The following is a 23,218-nucleotide window of genomic DNA, read 5'->3' on the forward strand; positions in this document are numbered from 1 at the left end:
ATGCTTTGGGGGCTGCACCCGCGCGGGCCGGGAGCCGCGGCTCTGGCCGCGGCCCGGAATTTATGGGTGCCGCCCCGCCTTCGTTGTCACCCGGCGTGGCGAGGGACGACGGGGAGGCTTTTGGTGCGGTCAGTCACCGGAGCCAGTAACCAGCTGCAGAGCTCGAATAATGGCAGATACCGGGACACGGTGCTGCTGCCGCAGACCAGCTTCCCCATGAAGCTGCTGGGCCGCCAGCAGCCCGACACGGAGCTGGAGATCCAGCAGGTGGGCAGGGAGGCCCGACCTGGCCGGGGGGCGGTGGGAAGACGGGCCCTCGCCGGCCGCCGCTCCGGGCGACCACACCCCTGGCGGGTGGGACCTGGCAGCAGGCCCTGGGCCCCTTTGGGCGGGCGCGTCGTGGCCGGGGCCAGTGGAAATCCTCTGCTCCGCCCAGGGTTTCTTGCTCGGAAACCTCGGGGTGACTCCCTCAGAGGTTCCAGAGCCGAGTCTTGAAGAGGATGCTCACCTAGCAGCACAGCACTGACTACAAGTCCCATATTTTTTTAGGCCCCCCAAAGTTGAATTTGGACACCTTTCCAGTGGCGTGTGAAAAGCAAATTAACATGGGCAGATATAAATACAAATTCGATGATGTGGGACAGTTGAAGCTTACTCTTGTGGTGTCAGTAGGCGCCTCGTTGGAATTCTGGCTTGTTTGCAGAGTAGAGTAGCTGCACTTCACCGCCTTCCTAAAATCTGCATCTGTCTCCGGTCCTAGACTAACTTTCTAAGGCAGATTCTCTTGTTAGCTTCTGTAGTTCCCGAGTCTTTAGGATCTCCGATAGTCAGCCTACATTGGTGAAGTACGTTAGCTTAGCCTAAATCTTCTTAGGGCAGTTATCAGAGTTCTAGACTCTGTTTTATATAAACCTGTTTTGGCCATCTACTTTTTTTTTTTTTTTAAGATTTTATTTATTTATTTATTTATTTATTCATTCATTTGTCAGAGAGAGAGAGCGGGAGCGAGCGCAAGCACAGGCAGGCAGTGGCAGGCGGAGGCGGAGAGAAGCAGGCCCCCTGCCGAGCAAGGAAGGATCCCTATGTGGAATCGGTCCCAGGAGGCTGGGATCATGACCTGAGCCGAAGGCAGTGGCTTACCGGACTGAGCCACCCAGGCGTCCCTGGCCATCTACTTTTTTTTTTTTTTTTATAAAAGATTTTATTTATTCATTTGACAGACAGAGATCACAAGTAGGCAGAGAGACAGGCAGAGAGAGAGGAGGAAGCAGGCTCCCTGCGGAGCAGAGAGCCCGCTGCGGGTCTCGATCCCAGGACTCTGGGATCATGACCTGAGCCGAAGGCAGAGGCTTTAACCCACTGAGCCACCCAGGCGCCCCACCATCTACTTTTTTAAAAGTGTTTTGTTCAGTAGCATGGATATGCTAGGAACTGTAACAATTTCAATGTTTTCTGGTGTAATTTTCACACCAGCTCTGTGAATTGTCTATTACTACCATTTTTTTCAAATAAGGGAACAAGCCCATAAGGGCAAAGTGACTGGGCCAGGGGGGCACAGTAGGTGTGAGAAGGGCAGTAGGGCTTCAGTGAGTATTGTTGGGATTTGGAAGGTAGCAAGTGTTGAGGCCAAAAGAGAGCAAGAATAGAGTGTCTGTGTGTGGGGGAAGGGGGTCTGGGGAGGGTCTGGGGGGCTGGAGTGTGGTCTGCAGTCCCTTCAGCCTGGCTGGACTGAGGCGTGGAGGATGGGGTGTGCTCAGAGACTGGCCAGAAATTGGTGGTACTAACCTTTGTTGGGCCCTGTTTACCTTATAAAGAACTTGGGTTTCCATCTGAAGCCTATGGAGAAACTATTAAAAAGTTTTAGAAAATGAGGCCTCTGATGTGCATTTAGTACCTCACCATTGGGTTTTAGAGTTGAATACAATGGTATGGGATAAGAAATCAGCAAATGCTGACTGTTACTTATGGTAAGATTCAGGGAGTATGAATTTGGTTGATGTTTGGTTCTTTTTAAACAGAAATGTGGATTTTCAGAACTTTATTCATGGCAAAGAGAAAGAAAAGCCAAAACAGAATTTTGTCTTCATGATGGACCTCCTTATGCAAATGGTGACCCACATGTTGGACATGCTTTAAATAAGGTAATTGTAATTTAATTTATAAGACTTGAGGGAAGAACCTTTATTTAAGTACACTTTGCAAAAGAGTGTATTCTAATTTTATGACAATTATGTAAATTTGCATTGATGGTTAAAACTTTATGTATTTAAGTAGGCTCTTTACCAGCTTGAAGCCTAACAGGGGGCTTGAACTCACAACCCTGAGTTCAAGACCTGAGCTGAGATGGAGTCAGACACTCAACCAACTGAGCCACCCGGGTGCTGTAAAACTAGAATGTCATAATAGAGAGCACCAATGAACAGTTTTAGTGCTGTGTGAAAAATAACATCTCTGGTATTTGCTTTGAGCTTATTGTTATTTTACTCTAGTAAATATTTTAGTAAATAATTAGTGAGCACCTACTATGTGCCAGGTATTTTTCTAGACTCTGGGAATTGCAGGGAACAAAACAGAGATAGATGAGTCTTGTCTTTATGGAGCTTATGCTCTTATCAGGAAAGATATGATAAGACAAGTAAAATATATATATATTTATATATTTATTTATTTATTTATTTATTTATAATGTTAGGTAGTTGCTGTAGACAGAGTATTTATTCTTACCTACTCTTAAATTTATATGTTTATTTATATGTTTAAGCCTAATAATCTCTAATGTGATGGTACTTGGAGTTGGGGGCCTTTGGGAGGTGATTAAGTCATGAGGGCCCAGGCCTTATTGGTGAGATTAGTGCCATTACAAAGAGACCCAGAGAGCTTCCTCGTCTCCCTTATGCCCTATGAGGTTATAGCGAGAAGCTGTGGTGGTATGTGAACCTAGAAAGCAGCCCTCACTGGACTGAATCTGCTGGCTTCTTGACCTTGTCCATTTTCTACTTGGATTATTTGGGTTTTTTTTACTGTTGTGTTTTGAGGGTTCTTTATGTATGTAGCCTAGGTATGAAACCTTTGTTAGATATGTGATTTGCAACTATTTCTTCCAGTCTGTAGTCTTTCATTCATCTTCTTAACAGGGTTTGTTGAAGAGTAAAAGTTCTTAACTTTTTTTTTTTAAATAATCTCTGCCCCCAGTGTGGGGCTCAAGCTCATGACCCCAAAATCAAGTCACATGCTTTTCTGACTGAGCCAGCCATGTGCCTCTAAAAGTTCTTAATTTTTTAAATCTTTTAAAAAAAAAAGATTTTATTTATTTATGTATTTGGATAGAGAGAGAGACAGCAAAAAAAGGAACACAAGCAGGGGGAGTGGGAGGGAGAAGCAGGTTTCCATGGAGCAGGGAGCCCAATGTGGTGCTGGATCCCAGGACCCTGGGACCATGACCTGAGCCAAAGGCAGATGCCCAATGACTGAGCCACCCAGGGACCCCTAAAAGTTCTTAATTTTGGTGAAGTTCCGTTTATCAGGGTTTCTTTTTATGAATCATGCTTGTAGTGTCATATCTAAGAACTCTGCCAAGCCTTCAAACCTAAAGATTTTCTCCTATATTTTTTTCTAAAACTTAAATTTCATATTTAAATCCATGATACATTTTGAGTTAACTTTTACGTAAGATAGGAGACTTACACTGAGGGTTATTTTTTTCCCTGTGGATGTCTGCCACCATTTGTTGAAAAGGCTTTCCCTAATGAGTTGCTTTTGTACTACTGTCAAAAATCATTTGGGCAAATATGTGTGGCTCTGCTTCTGGATTCTCTGTTCTGTTGCATTGATCTATGTTTCTGTCCTGCTAATACCACAGTTTTGGTGACTGTAGCTACAGAATAAGTCTTGAAGTTGGGTAGTCTCATTCTTCCCATTTTATTTTCAAAATTGCTTTAGCAATGTCGGTTTCTTTGCTTTTCTAGGTAAATTTTAGAATAACTTTTTGACTTCAGTATCAAAGAAGGTTTCCCCGAGGAAGTGATCTTTAAGCTGAGTTTTGAGAGTACTAGCAGGTACCATCAGTTATGTGGGGTAGATAATAAAGAGCACCAGTATGCAATTTTTTGAGAGAACTAATTTTAGCCCCCTCCCATTTTGTTGGGACATTAGTGATGTATAACATTGTATTAGTTTAAGGTGTATAACATGATGATTTGATATATGTATGTATCGCTAAGTGAATACCACAGTTAACATCTGTAAACATAATTTTACTGCTTCTTTTAACTTGGATGCCTTTTATTTCTTTTTCTTGCCTATTTGCTCTCGCAGGACCTCCAGTACTATGTTGAATAGGAGTGGTGAGAGTGGTCACCCTTGTATTATTCATGATCTTAGAGGAAAAGCTTGCAACTTTTCACTATTGAGTATGATGGTATCTGTGGGCTTATCATACATAGTCTTTACTATGTTGAGGTACATTCGTTTTATACCCACTTTTTTGAGCGCTTTTATCATGGAAGGATGTTGCATTTTGTCAGATGCTTTTTCTGCTTCTATTGAGATGATGATATGATTTCTGTCTTACCTTCCATTAGCTTAGTGTTTCAGTTTTTTTGTGTATGTTGATCCGTTCTTGAATACCAGGGATAAATCCCATTTGCTTATGATGTGGCTTCCTTTTAAGGTACTGTTGAATTTGGTTTGATAGCATTTTGTTCAGAACTTTTGCATCTTTATTCATTAGGGATTTTGGACTATAGTTTCCTTGTCATGTCCTCATCTGACCTTGGTACCAAGATGATGCTGGCCTGATAGAATGAGTTTGGGAGTATTCTCACCTCCTCAGTTTTTTGGATGAGTTTGAAAAGGGTTGTCATTCATTCTTTTATAAATGTTTGGTAGAATGAGTGAAGCCATATGGTCTTGGACTTTTCTTTGTTGGGATTCCATCTCCTTAACTTGTTACTGATCTATTCAGATTTTCTATTTTTTTCATGATTCAGTCCTGGGAGGCCAGCCTACACGGGTTATCCCATCTCTTGGCACATAATTTTTCATAGTAGTCTCTTAATGGTTCTTTGTATTTTTCATATATGGGTTGTAATATCTCCTCTTTGGTTTCTAATTTTATTTATTTGAGTTCTTTCTCTTCTTGTAAGTCTAGCTAAAAGTTTGTCAATTTTATCTTTTCAAAAAATCCACACTTAGTTTTGTTGTTTTCCTATTCTCTATTTCATTTATTTCTGTTCTGTTTGTTACTTACTTCTCTCTGCTAACTTTGGTTTTAGTTTGTTCTTTTCTAGTTCCTGAGGTGTAATGTTAGTTAGTCTGGGATCTTTCTTGCTTTTTAATGCAGGTGCTTATTGCTATAAACTTCCCTCCCAGAACTGCTTTTGTTCCATCCCCTAAGGTTTGGTATATTGTGTTTCCATATTTGTTTGTTTCAATTTTTTTTTTTATCTCTTATTTGACCCATTGTTTTTTTCAGAAATATGTTATTTTCCACATATTTGTGAATTTTCCAGTTTTCTTCCTATTGTTTTCTAGTTTTTTTACCTCGTGGTATGAAAAGATACTTTTTGTGTTCCTAATCTTTCCACATTGTTAAGGCTTGTTTTGTAGCCTACTATATGCCGCATCCTGGCTGGTGGTCCATGTGCGCTTGAGAAGCATGTGTGTTCTGCTGCTGTAGAATGAAGTGTTCCATATATGCCTGTTAGGTCCATTTGGTCTAAAGTATAGTTCGAGTCCAACGTGTCCTTACTGATTTTCTATCTGTATGACTGACCTTTCATTGTTGAAAATGGTCTATTGAAGTCCTCCCCTATTACTTATCTGTCTTCTTGTCTGTTTTTCTCCTCAGATCTATTAGTAGTTATTTAATATATTCAGGTGCTCTTGATGGTGGATGCATATATTTCTAAGACTGTTACATCCTCTTATATTCTCCTCCTGAGGAATTGACCCCTTTATCATTATGATGACCATGTCTCCTGTTAGAATTTTTGACTCAAAATCTGTTTGGTCTAAGATAACTATAGCTATGTCTTTCTCTTTGGGTTTCCATCTGTGTGGATCTCTTTTTCCACCCTTTCACCTGATCCCTCCCTGTGTCCTTAAATCTTATATGAGTCTCTTTTTTTTTGCGGTTCATAAGAGAATGGCTAAGAAAGAATTCTTGAGACATTTTTGGTTCAAAAAGGTGACTTTATTATAGCAGGGGGACAGAACTAATGGGCAGAAAGAGCTTCCTTGGGGTTGTGAGGAGTAACTGATTATATACTTTTTAATTAGTAGGGGTTAGGGATAAGTGTAAGTCTGTAAGGAATTTGGAAGCAAGGAAGGGCTTGCTTGGAAGATTGGAAGGGCTTTCAGACCTTGAGGGGCTAGCTGCTCTTAAGGTTACTTTTAGTCTTTAATACAACATAAACGTTAAGGCACTAAGGCAGCCATGAGTTTCCTGAGGAAGGATGTTTCACGTATCAGTGGGCTGCAAGCTGTAAGGAGATTGGTTGATTGATGTAAAGTTTTTATTTATAAGAGAAAAACATGAGTCAGGGGACTCAAGGGAGGGGCAGAGGGAAAGGGAGAGAGAGATTCCCCACTGAGCGCGGAGCCAGTTGAAAGTCTTGATCCCAGGATCCTGAGATCATAACCTGAGCCAAAGTCAGATGTTTAAGGACTGAGCCACCCACATGTCCCAGGAGATTTAATTCAAGCGTCATTTCTCTTGCCTTTGCTTCCCTCATTAATTACCATGAGGCTTACATAAAATATAACAGTCTTCTAAGCTAACAACAGCTTAACTTCACTCACATACAAAATTCTACCCTTTTACTACTTCTTTTTTTTTTTTTTAAGATTTTATTTATTTATTTGACAGACAGAGATCACAAGTAGGCAGAGAGGCAGGCAGAGAGAGCGGGGGAAGCAGCTCCCTGCTGAGCAGAGAGCCCGACGTGGGGCTCGATCCCAGAACCCTGGGATCATGACCTGAGCCGAAGGCAGAGGCTTTAACCCACTGAGCCACCCACTACTTCTAACACATTTTGTTTTATGTTTGTATGTTTTGATGTCACAATTTATATCTTTGTACATTGTGATATACTAACAAGTTATTGTAGCTATAGTTATCTTTAATACTATCTTTAATACTCTTTTAATAATATCTTTTTTTTAATTTTTTTAAGATTTTATTTATTTATTTGACAGACAGAGATCACAAGTAGGCAGAGAGGCAGGCAGAGAGAGAGGAAGGAAAGCAGGCTCCCTGCTGAGCAGAGAGCCCAATGTGGGGCTCGATCCCAGGACCCCGGGATCATGACCTGAGCCGAAGGCAGCGGCTTAACCCACTGAGCCACCCAGGTGCCCCTAATAATATCTTTAATACTCTTTTAATACCAAAGTCCTTTGGGCTTTTTTTTTTTTTTTAGAGGGAGAAAGAACGTGTTTTGGAGGAGGGATGTAGGGAGGTGTGGGGAGGGGCAGAAGGAGAGGAAGAGAGAGAATCCTAGGCAAGCTGCACACAGAGCTGAGCCTGATGCACGACTTGATCCCATGACCCTGAGATCATGACCCAGGTGGAAATCAAGAGCTGGACGCTTAACTGACTGAGCCACCCACATACCCCTGTGCTTTGGTCTTTATATTAGAGTATGGCATAAATGCACCAACATATTATACTATTGGGATGTTTTCAATTTGACTATATACTTACCTTAATTTTTTTTTGTGTGTATTTTCCTGGTGGTAAATCGCATCCATTCATTTCAGCTTGAAGAGCTCCTTTCGGAATTTCTTGTTTGGTAGGTTTAGTGATGATGAACTCCCTCAGCGTTTGTCTGTTTATGAAAGTCTTTATCTCTCTTTCATTTCTCAAGGAGAGCTTTGCCAGGTGAAGTATTCTTGGTTGGAAGTTTATTTGCCTCATTTTGAATGTGTTATTCTACTCTGGCCTACAAGGATTCTGCAGAGAAATTTGATAGCCCCACGGGGGAGGAGGAGTCTTGTAATTGACAAGCTTTTTTCTCTTGCAGTTTCAAGGTTTTTTGTCTTTGATTTTTGACATTTTTATTATAGCGTGTCTTTAAGAAGATCTCTGGGTTGCCATTTGTTTGGGAATGTATGAGCTTAGTAAACTTGCATATGCAAATAGCTCCCCAGTTTTAGGACCTTCTCAACTGTAGTTTCTTTTTTCTTTTCTTTTCTTTTTTTTTAAAGATTTTATTTATTTATTTGAGGTACGGAGAGAGAGAACAGGAGCCAGGGGAGCAGAGGCAGAGGCAGAAGCAGGCTCACTGCTAACGTGGGGCTTGATCCCAGAACTCTGGGATCATAACCTGAGCCGAAGGCAGCCGCTCAGCTGATTGAGGCACCAAGGCACAGCCCCTACAGTTTCTGTAAATAAACTTTCTGATTCTGTTTCCCTTTCTTTTCATCTTGGGATTCTCATAAAGCATAGATTTTTTTTTAATGGTTTCAAATTAGTTCTGACTGCTTTTTTTATTCCTTTTCATTCTTGTATCTTTTATACCTTTGACTGGATAATTTCAAACGATCTGTCTTTGATTTCGCTGATTCTTCCTTCTGAAGGGTCATGTGGGCTGCTAAAACTCTCTTTTGAATTCATCGGCTTAGTCACTGTATTCTCCAGCTCCAAAACATATTGTTGGCTCTTTATTCTTTTCTGTCTCTGGATTGAACTTTTCATTTTGCTCTTGTGTTATTTTTCTGATTTTGTTAAATTGTGTGTGTCTGATCTCTTGTTGCTCTTGGAGCATCTTTAGGACGGTTATTTTGAATTGTTTGTCAGGCACTTTGTGGATCTTCCTTTTTGTGTACGTTTATGTGCGTTTCGCTAGAAGTTTACCTTAGTTCCTCTGACAGTGTCATGTTTCCTTGATTCTTTGTGTTTCGTGTAGCCTTATGTAGATGACTATGCATTTGAAGAAGCAATCACCTCTTCCAAAGTTTATGGAAAGATATTTGACATGGGAACATGCTGGAGTGTGCTGTGGTACAGGGTGCAGTGTGTGAAGGTGTGTGCCCATTCTGGGTTAGGGATGGGGCCAGTGTAGTATCTTGTCTACTTAGAGAGTTAGGATCCACATCAACAGCAGTATGATCATCGGTGAAATCTGTGGAGGGTTTGCCGTGGGAATATGGGCTGTTGGGGAACTCAGCCGTGCTTCAGGTCCATTGGCCAGAGATCAGGGCAGGTGGTAGCAGTGGCCTAAGCCAATGATATGCCCATACTTGGTTTCGGGGGCTGGCTGCAGGTCCTGATGTGGTGGTAGGGGCCAGCTGCAGACATAGGCAGTGGTGATGGTCAGAGCCAGGAGCAGTGTCCAGGACCACCTTTAGGCAAATAGTCAGTTCAGGGGCCCTGGCTGTTGGTGTCTAGAACTGTAACTGCTGTGGTGAGCCACACGCCTATGCATGGTGATAGAGGTTGGTCACGGGAGTTGGGGCTGACAACGCACAGGTCAGTGAAAGGAATCGGGCAGATCCAGACCTGTAAGCAATTTTGGTGGCCTTGGCTGTCAGCATGCATTTATGGGACTCCTGGGGTAGCTAGCTGCAGGTGCTGACAGCCATGCAGGTGAGGGGTGGGAGTCAGGGTTGGATCTGGGCCTGTGGGGACAGCAAGCGTGGGAGCCTTGGTCGTTGGCATGTGGTTGTGTAGCTGCAGAGGTGAGCCTCGTGCATGTGTACAGCAGTGGATGCTGGTGATAAGAAATATTTTCTTACGTGTCTTAGAGGTTTTTTGTCGTTGTTGTTGAAAACTGGGCATTTTAGATAATATATTCTAATAAATCTGAATAATTACCTCTTGGATCCCCTTCTCCCTCCTGGCTTTTTATTAAAAGCAATAGAGAAAACAGTTGGAAATTTTCAGAGGAAAACAGATGAGTTTTGTCTGAAAATTACCAGCTGTTTTCTCTATTGTTTTCCACAACACTCTGGGGCATAAACTGTCCTGTAGTCTAATCCATCAGATTTGGGATCCTCCCGAGTATCCGGTCCTGGTGTCAGTGTTTGACGCTCATTCTGATCCAGGAGGGCTCCTCCCAGCGGTCTCTTCCAGTTTTCTCCTGCAAACTAGCCGAGTTCCGTTTTAGCCTGTGTCATCTCGGATCAATGAACCTTCTTCCAACTGCCTTTCCCATAGCCTCTGCTGTTTTATACAGAACCCTCAGGCCTGAATTTCTCTATGCTCTGTTGCTGGGAAGGGATTAGGAGGTACTTGTTTTGTTTTACAGCCTTTTCCTCCCCTCAGAGAAAATCTCCCAGCCAGGGTTCTGCAGCCGAGAGTGGGGACAACTGTATACTTCTCTGTGAGAGATACCCCTACTTTCGGTGTTGAACACTTGTAGGAGAGTCAGGCTGTGATCTTGACCTGCCTTTCCTGTTGTGGAACCACCATGTACGAATCTGGACAAGTTAGATCGGAGCCTCAGTATTCCCAGCAGACTTGAAGCCAAGGTAGAGTTTCTCTTCCAGGAGTGGGAGCCAAGTGGAGGAAGGGCGTCCCTTACCTCTTGACTGCACTTGCCTGGAACTTGGCTTCGGGAGCAGGTGGCTGGGGCAGGGTCATAAATACGGACATAAATGCTTGCTGGGGAAGACAGCCCCTGAGCTGGGAGCTAGAGCGAGAGGGAGCCTATGCTCTTGGCTGCACTGGTCTGAGTTGATTATCTGCCTGTCTGAGCTGGCAGGCTGGAGAGAGGGAATGATCTTGGTTCACATGCCACAGACTCTCACTTTTCTTACCAAATTTTTATAGATTTTTTCTCATGTACATGTTTCTTCATCTGCTGTACACTGTTAGGGCCATTTCCAGGAGTTTTACAGGTTGGGTTTTAAAATTATTATTTCCCCAGTTTTACTGGGAAGTGTGGCCATGTAGTTCATTGCACTGTCATGCCCAAGGTCAGGCTCTGTGTTCATTGAATTTTCTCTTTTCTTTTCTGTTTTTAACTTTATCAAATTCTGCTTTTTGTTATTTCTTTGCTTCTGCTTGCTTTGTGTTCACTTGTTCTTTTTGTAGTTTCTTGAGGTAAGATTTTATGCTTTTGAGCAGACTTTTTGTCTTTTCTAACATACGCATTTTATTGCTATACATTTTTGTTAGCACTCTGGAGCTTGTGTTCCACAAATTTTGATATGTTGTATTTAGTTTACATTTGTATTCAGTTCATTATATTTTGAGATTTCTCTTGAGAATCCCTCATTGGTCCATGGATTGGTTAGAAGTTTGTTTGCCTTTCCATCCCTTTACCCTCCTGTATTCATGACTTTTCTTACATATTTCCTCACATACGTTTCTGTTTTGGTAAGACAGTGTTTGATAGTTATTTTTTCAGCTGTGAAACATAAGTTGAAGATTTGAGTAAATAGAAAGTTTATGGTATTTACCTCCGTATCTCTGTTTACCATGTTCTTTCTTCCTTCTTGATATTTCCACATTCCTTTCTTGTTTTCTTTCTGTTTAGAGAATTTCTTGTAGCCTTTACTTAGGGTAGGTCTGCTGGTCAAAAATCATCTTTGCTTTCTTTCATCTGATAATGTCTTGAGTTTCCTTTTATCCTTCAAGTATATTTTTGCTGCATGTAGGATTTTTTTTTCCTCTGACTTTTTTTTTTTTTTTTTAAGTTTTGTTTAAGTAATCTCTGCACCACGTATGAGGCCAGAACTCATGCTCCCAAGATCAAGAATCTCATGCTCTTCTGGCTGAGTTAGCCAGTTGCCCCAATCTCCGATGTCTTTTAAGACATTTACATTTTCAGAAGTTGAATGAGGATGTCTCTTGGTGTGTATTTCTTTAGATATTTCATGTTGGACATCATTCAGCTTCTTGACTTTTTGTAGGTTTATGTCTCCAACCAGTTTGCAGAGTTTTTGGCCCTTACTTTTTCGTTACCCTTTCAGGGTAGCAGTGACACCAGTGTTAGATCTTTTGTGATAGTCCCACAACTCCCTGATTTTCAGTTTTTTCCGGTCTTTTCTCGTCTTTGCTTTTTAGATGTAGTACTTATCATTAAGTCGTGAAGTTTAGTGGTTCTGTCTGTCCCCTCCATTCTGTAGGCGAGCCCATCCACTGAATTTCTGTCTCAGTTACTGCTTCACTTTTAGTTATTTTCACTTTTAAAATTTACATTTGATATTTCAGTTATACCTCTATTTAAAATATACCATCTACTTTTTCTCTTCCTACAAATTCTTTGAGACTTTATTTTTTCATATTTTTCAAGTGTGTTCACAGTGCTTGCTTAACCACTTTTATCATAGTTGCTTTAAAATCTTTTTCAGGTTATTCTAACATCTCTGTCATCTCAGTGTTGCTATCTATGGACTTTCTTTTTTTCATTCAGATTCAAATCTTTAGTGTGGGTATGATGAGTGAATTTTTATTGAAACCTTAACATTTTTGTATTGTTTGGGAGTCTGCATCTTCTTTAAGCATTCTGTTTTAGCAGCTTTTACTCACTGACACCTCTCCAGCAGAAGAAGGGGGTCACTGTCTGGGGGCAGAAGTCCACATTTCCCACTCAACCTCTTCTAACCCTCAGGCAGGGTAGGGGAGGCTCCTTCTTACTGCTCAGCGGGAGAGCTCTCCTTCCCCCTAAACCTCCACTGTTACTCCCCAGCTAGAAAGTGCTAGTGTGTCATGTTATTGCTCTGCGTGGCCTCTTGTGATACCAGGGGAGGAGGAGGTGGCCTTGTTACCACTGGGCAGTGGTGAACATCCCAACTGTACAGTAAGCCTCCTCGGAGCACCCGAGGGGAAACAGGCAGGGGTGCCTCATTGCTGCTGGGGGAGATGGAAGTCCAGGCTGCCTACGTGATGGGGTCTCATTGCCACCCACAGGGATGTAGTCCCCACTTGCTACTTGATTTTTTTTTTTTTTTTACACCATCCTGGCCAGGGAGGAGGGCTGAGGGGGCCCTGTGACAAATTTGCAAAGGTGAAAAGTCTAGTCTCTTCATTCAGCTTTTGCTTGAAGGGGTGCCTGACTGGATTAGAGCAGGTAGGCTTAACTTACATTGGTAGCCCACGCTGGATGTCCTTAGTGGGACCTGATTAAATAAATCAAGTCTCTAAACTAAGAAGGGAAATCAGTTATAGAACTATACCTAGTGAAGAGGTCTAGTGTTTTAGTAAGAATTTTGTCAATGATAGAGTTAACTGTGATACTCTATACTTTAAGGACATTATAAATTCTGCATTGATTTTATACTATTTCTTAACTGTATATAACTCAGGTTATTCATGTTAATAATGTTTTTAATAAGTAAAGCAAATTTATAACTGACATTTTTACTCTGGTTTTTAGGAGGTCAAAACTGTTTCTTAGAAAGGCAGTATAGGCTGCTTTTTTGCATATTCCAACTTCACAAACAAATTCCTTTTTTTTAAATATATATTTTATTTATTTTATAAGTAGGCAGAGAGGCAGGCAGAGAGATGGGGGGAGAGAGAGAGAGAGAGAGAGAGGAGGAAGCAGGCTCCCTGCTGAGCAGAGAGCCCGATGCGGGACTCGATCCCAGGACCCTGAGATTATGACCTGAGCCGAAGGCAGAGGCTTTAACCCACTGAGCCACCCAGGCGCCCCCACAAACAAATTCTTAATTCTGGGCATAATGTTTTTCACTTTGAAATATTTTATTTGATTTGTTTTCTGGAGTTAATGGCATTTTAAAACTTCAAATACGTGTTACTTTTGTATTTATGTAGAACTTGAGTTAATAGGTTGTTTTGTTTATAGAAATCCTTTTAAAATTGGGCTTTCTCAGTGTTTTACTATGATATAAGGCAAACCATAAGAGACTCTTAATTATAAGAAACAAGCTGAGGGTTGCTGGAGGGGAGGTGGGTGGGGGATGGGGGTAACTGGGTGATGGGCATTAAGGAGGGCACATGATGTAATGAGCACTGGTGTTATATGCAACTGATGAATCACTAAATTCTACCCTGAAACTAATAACACACTATATGTTAACTAAATTGAATTTAAATAAAACATTTTTTAAAAAGGAATATAACTAGGTCACATGCTTTATGTATGAATGATGATTATCATCTTATCTTTGCAGATTTTGAAGGATATAGCCAATCGATACCATATGATGAGAGGTTCCAAAATACATTATGTTCCAGGCTGGGATTGTCATGGGTTACCCATTGAAATAAAAGTATTATCAGAACTTGGTGGAAAAGCTCAGAATCTTTCAGCTGTGGAAATTAGAGAGAAAGGTAAATAGTAAATAATCTCTCTTTCTGTTTTGAAATGATTATTCTTAAATGCTGGTTCCTCGGAAAAGCCACGGCTAAATCAAAGAGAGTTTCTGTTGTTTTTTTGTTTTTGTTTTTTTGGCTATAATGGGATTTATTAGAAACCAGGTTTTATCATAGCAAATTCAGATTCTGTTTAATTGGCTTTTTTTGTGAGAACTTATGTTCAGAGACTGAAGGAAAGATTTGGGAATATTTCCAAGTCCATTTTTCAGTTCCTTGATCTTCATATTTGTGAAATTATTATTGTGCTCAGTGTTTTCATTTACTTTCCTGGCTGGAACTCATTGTCCTATTTTGAGTGCTAGACGAAAAGTCAATTCTAAAATACATATATATATTTTTAAAATTAATCTTATTTGATCCTTCAGTACATTGGGTCAGGGAGGAATTTTGTGTTCTAAAACTATTATATACTTAGATGTTATTGTGAAGATTTTTTACTTCACTGTAGAATGTCTTAGTATTGGCTTAAGCTAGATGTACTGATTACTTTTTCTGTGTGTAATGAAAAAAGAATCATTCTCTTATCTTAAATTAAGAAATATGAGAATAATTTTTCCAGTTTATTTTTTTCTAAATGTCGTTATATAAAGTCTGGAAAGTATTTTTAAAATTCTAATTAATTTTAGAATTCTAGTTATCTTCTGAACACCTTTAACTTTCAAAATAATTTTCCTATTAAATACATTTTATGGGGCCGCCTGGGTGGCTCAGTGGGTTAAAGCCTCTGCCTTTGGCTCAGGTCATGATCCCAGGGTCCTGGGATTGAGCCCCGCATTGGGCTCTCTGCTTGGCAGGGAGCCTGCTTCCCCTTCTCTCTCTGAGGGCCTCTCTGCCTACTTGTGATCTCTGTCTGTCAAATAAATAAATAAAATCTTTAAAAAAATACATTTTATGGTATGCACACTGTGTACAATACCTCCATTTAGAGACCTACATACTAAACCATGTTTAAGAGTTTGAATTTATTGGTTTTCAAATACTTTTCTCTCTTAATTTTTTTTTTAGCTAGATCATTTGCTGAAGCAGCAATTGAGAAACAGAGATCAGCATTTATTCGTTGGGGAATAATGGCAGATTGGAATAATTGCTACTATACATTTGATAGAAAATATGAGGCCAAACAGTTGAGAGTTTTCTACCAAATGTATGAGAAGGTAATGAAGTATTCGTTTTCCTTTGAGTATGTTAAATTATGTGTTATAAAATTCCAGCTTTCATATAATATATTTGTCTTTTATAGGGCTTGATTTATCGATCTTACAAACCTGTGTTTTGGTCTCCCTCATCAAGGTATGTATGTGTTTTTAGTAATTAAAGTGGAGACTTTTGTGAGTCCCTCAAATATTTATGTCTAATATTCTTAAACCTTAGGACTGCGTTAGCTGAAGCAGAACTTGAGTATAATCCTGAGCATGTCAGTCGTGCAATATATGTAAAATTCCCTCTCCTGAAACCTTCTCCCCAGTTGGTGTCTCTCATAGGTAAGATTTATCGTTGCTTGTGTTTGCTAAAGTTACAGAATTGTAACATTTGCTAGCATATTTGCAATTTTATTTTCACAGATGGTTCATCTCCTATTAGTTTTTTAATCTGGACCACCCAGCCTTGGACAATTCCAGCCAATCAAGCTGTTTGTTATATGCCAGACGCAAAGTAAGTATATCACTGTATTTTTTGTTTTATCCACAAATAAGATCTATTCCATCATTAGCATTATTTTGGATTTATTTCATTTGATCGTTCTCTTAAAATTTAGTGAGTTATAATTTAGTTGTGATGTTCATAGATTTTATTAAGCTTTAAATGATTCCATTGAAGGGGCGCCTGGGTGGCTCTGCCTTTGGCCCAGGTCACGATCCCAGGGTCCTGGGATTGAGCCCGCATCGGGCTCTCTGCTCAGCAGGGAGCCTGCTTCCCTCTCTCTCTCTACCTGCCTCTCTGCCTACTTGTGATCTCTCTCTCTCTGTCAAATGAATAAGTAAAATCTTAAAAAAAAGAAATGATTCCATTGAAGACATCATTTCCAGCTTTTTTGAAAAGCGAAACAAATATGGGGCGACTGGTTGGCTTAGTCAGTTAAGTGTCTGCCTTCAGTTCAGGTCACGATCCCAGAGTCCTACGATCGAGCCCCACGTTGGTTTCCCTGCTCAGTGGGGAGTCTGTTTCCCTCTCTCCCTCTCCACCCCCGCCCTATCCAGGCTTGTGCTGTCTTGCTCACTCTCTCAAATAAAAATCTTTAAAAGAAAAGAAAAGAAAAATGAGACAAATGTAACAGATGAAGTTCTTTGAAAGTAGTGCTTTTTTTGATCATGAAATTTGTTTTTCCAAAATGATGTAAAACATTTAAAAATATTATCTGTGGCCTTTCTTTTTTTATTATTAGTAATTTTCTCTTAAAATTTTATTTTAGGTATGCTGTTGTGAAATGTTCCAAATCTGGAGGTCTGTACGTACTTGCTGCAGATAAAGTAACATCTGTTGCTTCTGCTTTGGAAACAACATTTGAGGTTATTTCAACATTTTCAGGTAAAGGTGTATAGATATTCTGACCATTACAATTATCAGTATATCCATTTGATTTGAGTTTACTACTTTGCTGAATATTTTGCATTGTGAATCAAAACAGATATGGCCTCTACCTTTCTAGAATATATTTTACATTGATTATAGTAAAGGAAAATATATATTAAACATGGTAGGAGTTTAGAAAATATGAACACTGACAGAAGCACAACAGTATTTCTGGCAAATATCCAATTAAAATTAGGTAAATGCCGTTTGAACAATGTAGAATGTACAAATACCCTTTTAAAATTTTATTCAAAATTAAATCACTAAAAATTAACCTTTATCTGATTTAATCAAAAGTACAAGGAAGGAAATAAATGTATTTTTTTGGTATATGATTTTAATGAGGAAACTTAGTAAATTCTGAGAATTATTCTAAAGATACACTTCTATCAGAAGAATCCTTAGTCTGTAATTTGGGACTTCTAAAGTATTGACTGGTTTTGAAATATAATTATTAAAATCTAGGGAAATTTAAAATCACCTTTGATCTTTAGGGATCATACATCTTTGAGCTTCTTGAGTTTCTTACTTAAAAAAAAAAAAAAAAAAATCACAGGGCACCTGGGTGGCTCACTTGGAAAAGTGTCCAATTCTTGGTTTCGGCTCGTGTCTTGATCTCAGGGGTGTGAGATTGAGCCCTGAGTCAAGCTCCACATTCAGCCTAGAGTCTGCTTGAGATTCTCTCTTCTTCTGCCTCTCCTCTTTCTGCTTGTGCTCTCTCTTTCTCTAAAATAAATAAATACATTTTAAAAAACCACATGAGTAGAAGGAGTAGAGACACCCCAAAATGGAAGGATTGTCTAGCTAAATTGAGAAGCCCTCTAAATATATCATTTCAGATACAAGCCAGTTAGAAGGTTAAGTAATCTTAACAAATATAAAAAGGATTTTATGTCAAAAACAGGAAAGAAGCTACAAAATGTTTGATATTTAATACTATTTGGTCCTTATTGGTACAATAAGTAGGTTATTGGATCTCGTATATTCTTTATTCCAAATCCCCTCCTACCCCTTTTTCAAGTGCAGAAGGTGTTACAGACTTCATTGACAAGTTAGATGTTGTGGTAGACGCTGAATGGCGTTCTCACAAGGTGTTGGAGAGTGCTCAGGTAAAATTTTAGATCACCTTTCTGGATTGGGTAATTGTTTCAGATTATTACTGTCAGAGAATCATTAGGTTGCCCTTTTGAGCCACTGCATTTCAGAGGAGTAGATACACTTCTCATCTGTAGCAAAATAAATTGGTGACAGTTAGCTTATTACTTATTAAGTAGTAGGGATTTTGAACAGCTGAAGTGGAATAATTTGTGTAGAATAGATTTGTCTTTCTAGAAAGATACAAATTGTTTTTTATTGATCACTCAGATCTTTTTTTTTTTTTTTAAGATTTTATTTATTCATTTGTCAGAGAGAGAGAGTGTGCAAGCAGCAGGGAGCAGCAGGCGGAGGGAGAAGCAGGCTCGCTGCTGAGCAAGGAGCCCGATGTGGCACTCAATCCTAGGACCCTGGGATCATGACCTGAGCTGAAGGCAGATAGATGCTTAACCAACTGAGCCACCCAGGCGTCCCTATCATTAAGAGATCTTTGTTGGGAGGTGAGGGAGAGTATTAAGTAGTAGATACACTAAGTATGGGGATAAAGGACAGTTAATACATGAAATTTACTTCACCCTGACCCTTGAAAAATCCATGAAAAGTACAACGTAGGGTCATGGGGATTGGCCTTACTTATGAATCTAATTTAGAGAAAGTAATCAGTGAAAACTAAACAGTAGATTTCTCTAAAAATCAGTGTTGACAGTTTTCTTCTTTAACAGCCTTATGAATTATCTTGGAAAAAATGCATCCTGAAGTATTCAAGTTTTTTCCTAGTAACTCAGGTATTTGAAACAGAAGAAATAAAGTGCCAAGTCATCCAAGTCAACCAGCGAGAAGAACTTGTGTTTTTTTTTTTTTTTTTTTTTTCAGAAAAGGGAGTTCCCTGTTATCAATTATAAGGGATTGTTAGTTTTTCTCAAGCCTTTTACTCACTGTGCTATTTTAACCAAAATGAAATCAGCAACAGAGTTATCTATGAAATGTCAAAGTTACAAGATTTTTGTTGTTCTAGTGCTATTGAATGGGTTACTTTTTATTGCTCTACAGCTGGAAAAGAGGATTATGAAAGTGGAGACATTCCTCTATGAGGACAGATTTTTTTTTTTTTAAGTTAATATTATTTAGTTTGGGAAAATGAAGGATGATTTGTGGGGAAGATCTTAGGAGTAAAGGGGCCATTGGCATTTCTTTAATTATTGAAGAAGAGTAGATATGATAACACACTTACTTAGTACATGTTAGTAAATGTACAGGTAGAGCCAGGTAATCTTTTTGAAGTTTGGAGACTTATTTATTTATGTTATTTTTACAATATGTGAAAGAAATTTATAGAACCCAAGTCAAGAAGTAGTAAAGGTGAGAAACATTACTAATGGTGTAGAAAAACTGATGGATGATGGGTATGATTCATGACTAGAGACGCTGGAGTTAGATGGAACATTCGAGTCATACTTGCCCTGGAAGTTGATTTTAGTCATATATTAGCCATGTAACCTCAGGCAAATTGCCTACATTTTCTTGTTTTCTGATTTGTAAATGCAGATAATCTTAGGTGTTTTGTGGTATTATGAAGATGAAGTAAGAATTATGTTGAGTCCAGTATACCCCGGGTACCTAGTGACTGTTAGGTAGTATTTATTATCTCTTACCTTTTTAGGGTAACATGAAAAACAACAACAAAGAGGTCCCACAGAGATAGTGTTAGAACCTACTGGTCATTGATCTCTTATCTACAACTTCGTTGTCCTTATGTTCCAAAAGCCATATATAATTTAGAGAAATTAGAGAAGTCTTCTTGGGCCCATTGGAGTTATCTGTTCCAACAGTTGCTAATATTTTAAATCATTTTACTGTGTGGCAGGTATTGTGCCAAGGGCCCAACATAAGTAAAATGCTTTACCTCAGTTTATCCTCATGGCAAGCCTCTGAGGGAGGAATTGTAATTATCCATGTATTACAGATTCCTAAAGGTCCCAGTACAAGTAAAAGGGGAAGTAGAGGGTTGAGCCCAGTCTCCTTCCAGATCCTGCACCTTTCACTTCCTGTTCTGTTGCTCCTGTTGAAGAGGGAGCAGGTTGTCATGTAAAGTAAGTCTTAATTATGGTTTTCTTTCCCCACAGGTGTAGATTTGGAAACTGGTACTTGTGCTCATCCTTTAATTCCCGATAAAGACTCTCCTCTTTTACCTGCAAATCATGTGACCATGACAAAAGGAACAGGGTTGGTTCACACAGCCCCAGCTCATGGTATGGAAGATTACAGTGTGGCTTCTCAGCACAACCTGCCCACGGTAATTTTGCCTCTTTTTTTCCTTTTTAAATACTGCTTTTGTAGAACTAAGGTGGTAAGTCCTAACTAGCATCTTTATTTCTTGGTGAATAAGCCATCGTTTTTGTTACAATTAAGTTGTGAAGTGCTTAGGTTTCTTCAGTCCTCTAATGCCTCATTAATTCATACTAGTTGAGAAAGATTTTCCTAACACAAAGTCAGCACAAAGTTAGAATTGAAAAATACATATTAAGCAGGGACAGTTTTTTTCTTTCAAAATACTAATTCATATAGACAAATTACTTTTAGTTCCTGAAAAATGGCAAATAGGTTTTACTAGTTGAAAAGAACTGTTTGGTTTTTATTTTTTTATTTTATTTATTTATTTTTTAAGATTTTACTTATTTATTTGACAGAGATCACAAGTAGGCAGAGAGGCAGGCAGAGAGAAAGGAAGGGAAGCAGGCCCCCTGCTGAGCAGAGAGCCCAATGTGGGGCTCGATCCCAGGACCCTGGGATCATAACCTGAGCCTAAGGCAGAGGCTTAACCCACTGAGCCACCCAGGCACCTTGGTTTTTATTTTTTAAAGTAAACAGACTCTTTTTTTTTTTTTTAAAGATTTTTTATTATTTGACAGAGAGAGAGAGATTGAGATCACCAGTAGGCAGAGCAGCAGGGAGAGGGAGAGGGAGAAGCAGGCTCCCTGCTGAGCAGAGAGCCCAATGCGGGGCTCCATCCCAGGACCCTGAGATCATGACCTGAGCTGAAGGCAAACACTTAACCGGCTGAGCCACCCAGTCACCCCTAAATAGACATTTCTAAATTTATGTTATACATGCCAATTACAAAATTTTCCCATTTAGTTAAGGATGCATCCCAAAGTCAGCATGATGTATGTACATTGCCATAGATCTGGAAATTAATAAAGACTGAGTTAAAGATATTTTTAGTATATTTTACTTTTTCAAAATTTATTTTATTTTTCCTCACGATAAGTGTATTCAAAACGTTAAAAATAGATCTACCTTATAATCTGGTAATCACACTACTGGGTATTTACCCCCCAAAATACAAAAACACATGAGTGAGATCATATGGTATTTGTCTTTCTCTGACTGACTGACTTCATTGAACCTGGCATTCTCCAGCTCCATCCATGTTGTTGCAGATGACAAGGTTGCATTCTTTATTATGGCTGAATAATATTCCTGTGGTGTGTGTGTGTGTGTGTGTGTGTGTGTGTGTGTGTGTGTACACTGTATCTTCTTTATCCATTCATCAATTGATGGGCATTTGGGCTGCTTCCATAGTTTGGCTATTGTAAATAATGCTGCAGTAAACATGGGGTGCATTTATCCCTTTGAATTCGTGTGTTGTTGAGTTTTGTAAGTTCTTTATATATTTTAGATACTAAACCTCTATGAGATATGTCCTTTGCACCCATTCCGTAGTTTGCCCTTTAGTCTTGTTGATTGTTTCCTTCGATGTGCGGAAACTTATTTTAATATAGTCCCAGTAGTTTGTTTTTGCTTTCATTTTGGGAGACATATCTAGAAAAATGTTGCTATGGCCAATGTCAGAGACATTATTGCCTATGCTCTCCTCAAAGAGTATTGTGGTTTCAGGTCTTACATTTAGGTCTTGTTTTTCTTTTCCAAGATTGCTTTGGCTGTTTGAGGTCTTTTATGGTTCCATACAAATTTTAATATTGTTTATTCTAATTCTGTGAAAGATGCTGTTGATATTTTGATAGAGATTGCATTAAATCTGTAGATTGCTTTGCGTGGTATAGACATTTTAACAATATTTGTTCTTCCAACCCATGAGCATAGAATGTCTTTCCATTTCTTTATGTCATATTGAATTTCTTTCATCAGTGTTTTATAGTTTTCAGAGTACAGGTCTTTCACCTCTTTGGTTAAGTTTATTCCTAGATAGTTTATTGTTTTGGGTATAATTGTAAATGGGATTTTTTTCTTAATTTCACTTTCTGCTGCTTCATTTTTAGTGTATAGGCATGCAGCAGATTTTTGTACATTGACTGTGTGTCCTGTGACTTTACTGAATTCATTTATCAGTTCCAGTAGTTTGTTGGCGGAGTCTTTAAGGGTTTTTTTTTTTTTTTTTATTTTAAAATATATTATATCATGTCATCTGCAAATAATGAGAGTTCTACTTCTTGCCACTTTGGATGCTTTTTATTTCTTTATGTTGTCTAATTGATGAGAATAGGACTTTGGATAAAAGTGGTGAGAGTGGACATCCTTATCTTGTCCTGACCTTAGGGGAAAAGTTCTCAGTTGTTCCCTGTTGAGTATGATGTTGGCTCTGGGTTTTTCTTATAAGGACTTTATTGAGATTCAGATATATTCCCTCTAAACCTACTTTGCAGGGAGTTGGGTTTTTTTCTTTTGTTTTTCCATCATGAATGGATGTTGTACTTTGTCAAATACTTTATCTGCATCTGTTGAAATGAACATTTTTTTATCCTTTCTCTTTTTGATATGACATATCACAATGATTGTTTTGCAAATATTGAGCCACACTTGCATCAGGGACTAAATGTCAAGTGATTGTGGTTTCTAATTTTTTTAATGTATTGTTAGGTTCAGTTTGCTAATATTTTATTGAGGGTTTTATTTTTTTTATTAAACTTGTGGTATGGAATGACTGGGTGGCTCAGTGGATTAAGCGTCTGCCTTTGGCTCAGGTCATGATCCCGAGGCCCTGGAATCAAGTACTGCATCAGGCTCCTCGCTCAGTGGGGAGCCTGCTCTTCCTCTGCCTGCCACTCCCTGTGCTTGTTCTTTCTCTCTCTCTCGACAAAATCTTAAAAATGTTAAAAAATAAAATAAATAAACTTTTGGTACATGTTTTAATAAGACCTTTTGCCTTTTGTGATATAAATGTATAAATCCACAGATTTTTTATTAACTGCATAAGAAGTACCCAGATTTTCAATGTAGTGAAAGACAATACTGAGACGTTTTATA

At 39.2% G+C, this 23,218-nt stretch overlaps 1 protein-coding gene across 1 annotated transcript in view; it reads left to right on the forward strand.

Moving 5' to 3' along the window:
- The window catches only part of IARS2 (isoleucyl-tRNA synthetase 2, mitochondrial), a 57,800-nt gene continuing 34,582 nt past the window's right edge, over positions 1-23,218 (forward strand). The window contains exons 1-9 of the mRNA XM_032872953.1: positions 1-267; positions 2,019-2,141; positions 14,083-14,242; positions 15,293-15,441; positions 15,528-15,577; positions 15,659-15,768; positions 15,850-15,940; positions 16,698-16,813; positions 20,077-20,246. Coding sequence (XP_032728844.1) covers positions 1-267; positions 2,019-2,141; positions 14,083-14,242; positions 15,293-15,441; positions 15,528-15,577; positions 15,659-15,768; positions 15,850-15,940; positions 16,698-16,813; positions 20,077-20,246 — 1,236 coding nt within the window. The remainder of the gene's footprint in view (positions 268-2,018; positions 2,142-14,082; positions 14,243-15,292; positions 15,442-15,527; positions 15,578-15,658; positions 15,769-15,849; positions 15,941-16,697; positions 16,814-20,076; positions 20,247-23,218) is intronic.

The sequence above is a fragment of the Lontra canadensis genome, unplaced genomic scaffold (genome assembly GCF_010015895.1).
Source record: "Lontra canadensis isolate GAN:19392208 unplaced genomic scaffold, GSC_riverotter_1.0 scaffold46, whole genome shotgun sequence".
NCBI classification, from domain to species: Eukaryota; Metazoa; Chordata; class Mammalia; order Carnivora; family Mustelidae; genus Lontra; species Lontra canadensis.